We start from the raw sequence: 6,000 nt of genomic DNA, 5'->3' as shown, positions 1-6,000 counted from the left end.
AAAAAAAAAAAAAAAAAAAAAACAAACCAAAAAAAGAAGCTAGATAAATCCTAAACCCAGAATAAATGAGTAACCATTCATGCAGAAGGGCAGAGAGGGTGTCTATATTCCAGCCAGCATCCTGCATGCTGGCCCAGGTTCGTAGACATAAAGCCAGGAGGACAGGGGATATTCTGGTGGCACCTCTGCTTCCTTGAATGCCCCTCCAGACCTTGCTAGGACCCTCAACAGGAAGCGTGCTTCCTGTAAGAGTGAGACGAGTACCTGCCCACAAAGATGTGTTAGCTGGGCTGGCCAGGGGGCACACGCAGGTGCATCTCTGCATGTTGAAGACCAGCCAGGGTACATAGTGAGACCCTTCCCTCCACCTTCCAAAAAATAAAAGTTTTAAGCTGAGAGGTCAGCTTGTGGACACTTGGCTTCAGGATGCACCTCTGCAGCCATTTTCTTATGAAGATGGTTTTGCCAGCATGCCTGACTTATATCTTATATGTTTTCTAAGTTGCTAGGTCAATGGCCTTGCTAGAAAAATCTCACAATAGGTTATCAGGTTATTTCCTCCTGGGTTAGCCTATTTCACTCTCAAAGAGTATCTTTAATCACCTTGGAAGCCATGAAGCAGCCCCAGCCATAGCTGAGGACAAAGCAAACTGCCTTTTTCACTCCAGCCCTCAGCTGCTGCCTCCTTCCTGGGACAGGGCTGTAGCCTGGTGCAGTTTACTTGATCATTCAAGTCTCACATCTCTATTTCTGTGGAGGAAGACAGTAATTCAAGAGCATGCCTTCTAGAGGCGCAGGCCCTGAGGATAAACCCAAGAGTGGTGACAGAGGTCTCCTTGGAGAAGGGGCAGGCAATGTGTTTGTGCTCTCATGTCAACGTGGAGTTAAAACAGACTTTCAGACTTTCAGAGGTGGCCCAGATAAGGAAGAATGAGGTGTCTCAGGAGGCTGGTGAGTGCTAGAGGCTCAAAGGACCAAGGACAGACTAAAGCTAAGACAGAGTTGAGACTTCATTGTAAAAAGAAGTAACCACTGTAGGTGAGGGACGGCTGTGCTGTTGGAGGTTAAAGGTGTAGACTCTGGGTGTGTTCACACCTGTACTTCCAGCATGGAGGCTGAGGCAGAAAGATTGAGTTTGAGGCCAGGCTGAGCTACTACATAACAACCTATTTCAAAGAGAAAATAGACTCTGCAACCAGATGCCTGAACTCCCAGCTCTGCTTGATGTAAGTTCAGGCAGTAGCTTGATTCCTCTACCTCTGTGGGGAAGGCCTAGAGTCCCAGAGGCTTCCCTGTAAGACTGCCTGACTCGAGGTTCAGCACTACATGGATACTGATGGATACTGGCAGTTATTAACTGAAGGTTCTGGGGATGGAGGAGCACCTGGGATGTGCTGACCTGACCTCTTCTCTCTCATCCCAGATGACTTCCGGATCTTCTGCGGGGATCTGGGCAATGAGGTGAACGATGACATCTTGGCACGAGCCTTCAGCCGTTTCCCATCCTTCCTTAAGGCTAAGGTGATCCGTGACAAGCGCACAGGCAAAACCAAGGGCTATGGCTTTGTCAGCTTCAAAGACCCCAGTGACTATGTGCGCGCCATGCGAGAGATGAATGGTGAGTGAGCCCTCTCCCGGGGAGGGTGGGTGTGGTAGAAGCCTAACCTCCCAAGTCTGACCTGGAACCCTCCATTCCCACAGGAAAGTACGTGGGCTCACGCCCCATCAAGCTTCGCAAAAGCATGTGGAAGGACCGGAACCTGGATGTGGTCCGTAAGAAGCAGAAGGAAAAGAAAAAGTTGGGCCTCAGATAGGATCTGTGGCTAGGCACCCGCTCCCACCTGGCCGTGCGCTAGCTCCTTTCAACAGTTGTCCACTTGCCTGTCCCAAAACCAGTTTCAATAAATTACCTTCATTTCCATCCCTGACTGGACTAAGAAACTGTTGGCCAACAGGGCCTGGCTCACCCCACTTGAGAACTGAGAACTTTGAAAGTTCACCTAGCAAACATTCAGATGAACAATGTTGAGCGTCTGGTCTGTGGCTATTATGTCATGTGTGTGTGTGTGCGTGCGTGCGTGCGCACGCGCTCTCCCTCTCCTTCCACCATGTGGGCTTTAGGGATCAGATTGGTCATTAGACTTGGTAGCAAGAAGTGTCTTTGCCCACTGAGTCACTCACCGGCTCCCTCTGATGGGATCTCTGATGTTCCTGGCTGCCCTCAAACATGGATGTGGTTTACACCAAACTCCAGGAGCAAGCATTTGAGGCCTCCTGGGCTACATAACAAGAACTTGTTTTAAAGGGGAGAGTCTGCTCTCTAGGATTATATGTGTGCACTACCACAGACAAGTGTATGGGGTACTGGGAATTGAATTTAGGGCTTTGTGTATACTAGGTAGACACCTACCATCAGAGCCTTACCCTCGGCCTCTAGCCTCCTAAATTCTCATGTGCGTGCCAAGTGTTGGCCCATTCCATCTGAGGAAGAGGGACTTTAAAAGGTCAAAAGCAAGCCTAGCTTGGGTCTGTGTTCTGACTCCAGCCTGTGCTCTTGGCACTGCCCTCCTAGAACGCACAGCCACCATTGGTAGACTTCCATCTGTTCCAGGATCTGGGCAGTGCTGAGGACACTGATTACCATCAGCTCCTAGAGCTCATGAAATGATGTCTCCATGGACCCCAACCCAGACATGGAGGACTGGGAAGCCCAGGGACTGACCTTAGGATGGAGACATCCTAAAGGAATCTGGTATGAACTAGCTCTGTAGTCCCAGCTGGGGGTAAGCTTGCATTCCCACCCCAGTCTCCCAAGTGCTGGGATCCCACTGTGGCTCAGAGACTATCTTCACCCTATCTTGATCACCTTGTGGACTTGCGGTGTGTACAGTCTCTGGTGAGCCCTATTCAGCATCTCTTGTAGGCTCTGGGTTTCCATTTCTCTCCCCTCTCCAAACCTACTAGCTATCTGTGCCTTTGGGGTCTATACATAGCTTCAAGCTTGAAGCCCGAGTTGGTGATGCATGAGGACAGGCCCAGCACTTGGAAAACTGAGGCAGGAAGATCACCATGAGTTCAAGGCCAGTCTGCACTTCATAGCAAGACCCTCTCAAAAGCCTGCAAAGGGAAATTCCTGAGCTGAGGAATTCCTGTATGAATGGGGAAGGGGAACTGGGAAGGGTTCCACAGAATTAAGACCCAGCACTGGGAGGCAGAGGCAACAAGATCTCTCTGAGTTTGAGACCAGCCTGGTCTACTTAGGAAGTTATAGGACAGCTAGGGCTACAAAATGAGACCATGTCTCAAGAAGAAAAAGGGGGAGATGGGGAGAAAGAAAGAAAAGGAAGTAAGAAAAAGATCTAGAAGGAAATGCCCAGAACCCAGCACTTTATAGATGCTGGGCATGCCCAAGCTAGAAAAAGCAGAGGTACCGGGCTGGAGTGTAAGAAGAAGATGTGGAGGTCTGCCAGAGGCACAGCCATCAGAAGCCTAGATTAGGGAACAAATTAAGGGAGATTGGGGCTTGAGAGTGGAGAGGCAATGCCAAGGCTCTCCAGGGACATTACTTTGGAGAGGTGTCAAATTTCTTCTGTTCCTGTCTCCCCACACTCTTTACAACTCCCTCCCTGACGACGTCACATTTTCCAGTCTGGCCACAGGGGTGAGGGCCTCCCTCCCCGGCAGGAAATGCCCTTTAGCCCCCTGCCACCTGGAGTGGACTACTCAACCCCCAAACCCTTAGGCTCCCTTCTCCCCGTGGCCAGCTCTTCCTACCCTAAATCCCCTTTCTTCCCTGCAACTAAAAGAGTAAGGGAGGAGATGGAAAGGTGACCCAGGAAAAGGAATTGTCAAAGAGCAAAGGACAGAGGTTTCAACAAGCAGAGATATATGGATGGGGGAGGCTAGGCAGAGTAGGAACTAAAAAAGTACAAGGTACAGAGAGATGGAGGACACTATGTCCCAGGAGTGAAACAGATCCAGGGCTAGGGACCTCAGGGAAGCAGGAGACAGGAGAGGCCAGCCTCAGGGAAAGGAAGCCTGGGGCAAGAAGACCAACAGGACCCTTCGGGCCTGGAGGATGAATGAATTGGGGGCTGGAGAGAACCAGTGATCTCCCCAGCAGTTCATGGCTCACTCAACTCTGGATCCAAGCATAGGCCCAAGAGACTGTTCCCTGGGGGTTCTGTTTCTCTGCAGAATGGAAGTGCCATTGGGTGTGTCTCTCACCCAAATACTAAAGAATGAGGGTTCTGTGCCAGTTCTGTAGGCTATTAAAAAGATTTGGGGCAGCCATCAAGCGATGGCTCGGTGCTTCAGAGCACTTGCTGCTCTGCAGAGGACCTGGGTTTGGTTCTCAGTGCCCCTAGGGTAGCTCACAACCTTCCACAATTCCATTTCCAGAGGGTCCAATGCCACCTGATTTCCACAGGCACCAGGCATGCACATGCTGCACAGACATGCAGACCGACAACACTCAGAAATCTTTTCTTTTAAAATTTTTGCTAGGCATCATGGTACATGCTTCTAATCCCAGAATCTAGGAAGAGGAGGAAGGAGGATTAACAGTTCCATCTGAGGCCAGCCTGGGCTGCATAATCAAACACTCTCTCTCTAAAAATCAAGGGTTTAGATGAGTGAGGTGGTTCAGTGGGTAGCCACACATGGTGGGCAATCCCATTGACCCGAGTTTGATCCCTAGAATCCATGTGGTGGGAGAAGAGTGCTAACCCTCACAGTGTGTCCTTTGACCTCTAACAGTGTACACACACACACACACACACACACACACACACACACTACAAACCAATACCAGGCAAGGTGGCACATGCCTTTAATCCTAGCACTCAGGAGGCAGATGGAAGCAAATGTCTGTGAGTTTGAGGCCAGCTGGGGCAACATAGTGAAACCCTGTTCTGAAAAAAAGGAAAGAGAGAGAGAGAGAGAGAGAGAGAGAGAGAGAAGGCTTGGTGGGAAGGTGGGCTCCATGGCTAAAGGTGCTTTCCACACAAGTCTGAAGACCTGGGTTCAATCCGCATGTGAAGGTAGAAGGAGAGAACGGCCTGCACAAAGTTGTTTTCTGACTTCTACATGCACATCCTGGCACACACACAACAACAATAGTAAAGTTAAGGGTAGTGGTATAGCGAAATGGTAGAGCACTTGCCAAAACAAATTAAAGAAAAATACTTGTATTTATTACCTTTAAATAGGGTCTCACTTTGTAAACCCTGCTAGCCTGGAACTTACTATGTAGACCAGACTGGCATTGAAATTCCAGAGATCTGCCTTCTTAGTGCTGGAGTTAAAGGCATACACTGCCATGTCTGGAAATAAAAATGCTTTTAATATTGAGTATGTACTCATTTATAATAAGTATTTTTTGTTGGATTGGTGTGATTCTGGGGTTTTGTTTTGTTTTGTTTTGTTTTGTTTGAGACAGGTTTCCTCTTTATAGCCCTGGTTGTCCTGGAACTCACTCTGTGTTGACCTCTAACTCAGAGATCCACCTACCTCTGCCTCCCAGTTACTGGGATTAAAGGTGTATGCTAGCACTGTCCAGCCAGTAAGTAAAATTTTAGTATTAAAATTAAGTATTAGGGCTGGTGAGATGGCTCAGTGGGTAAGAGCACCCGACTGCTCATCTGAAGGTCCGGAGTTCAAATCCCAGCAACCACATGGTGGCTCACAACCATCCATAACGAGATCTGACTCCCTCTTCTGGAGTGTCTGAAGACAGCTTCGGTGTATTTACATATAATAAATAAATAAATAAATAAATAAATAAATAAATAAATAAATAAAAATTAAGTATTAAAATGGCCTCAAATATTTTCATATTAATATTTACTTATTAATATCTACTAAGCAAGTACTTAGAAAAATGAGCACAGCATTGTCTGAGGCCAAGTTACTGAAGCCAAGGTTCAACAAGACTTAGCAAATTAAAACAAAACAAAGAACCAAAATAACAGGATGCCTAGTTACTAAGTTTTAGTTTAA

At 48.0% G+C, this 6,000-nt stretch overlaps 1 protein-coding gene across 2 annotated transcripts in view; it reads left to right on the top strand.

The window, feature by feature from the left end:
- Window positions 1-1,921, top strand: part of Rbm42 (RNA binding motif protein 42) — a 9,417-nt gene extending 7,496 nt beyond the window's left edge. For both annotated transcript variants that reach the window (XM_021166608.1, XM_021166609.2), the window contains 2 exons: window positions 1,424-1,618; window positions 1,702-1,921. In XM_021166608.1, the coding sequence (XP_021022267.1) occupies window positions 1,424-1,618; window positions 1,702-1,814 (308 nt within the window). In that variant the 3' untranslated portion in view covers window positions 1,815-1,921. The remainder of the gene's footprint in view (window positions 1-1,423; window positions 1,619-1,701) is intronic.
- The last annotated feature ends 4,079 nt before the right edge of the window (window positions 1,922-6,000 follow it).

The sequence above is a fragment of the Mus caroli genome, chromosome 7 (genome assembly GCF_900094665.2).
Source record: "Mus caroli chromosome 7, CAROLI_EIJ_v1.1, whole genome shotgun sequence".
NCBI lineage: Eukaryota > Metazoa > Chordata > Mammalia > Rodentia > Muridae > Mus > Mus caroli.
This window is presented reverse-complemented; position numbering and strand designations above follow the sequence as displayed.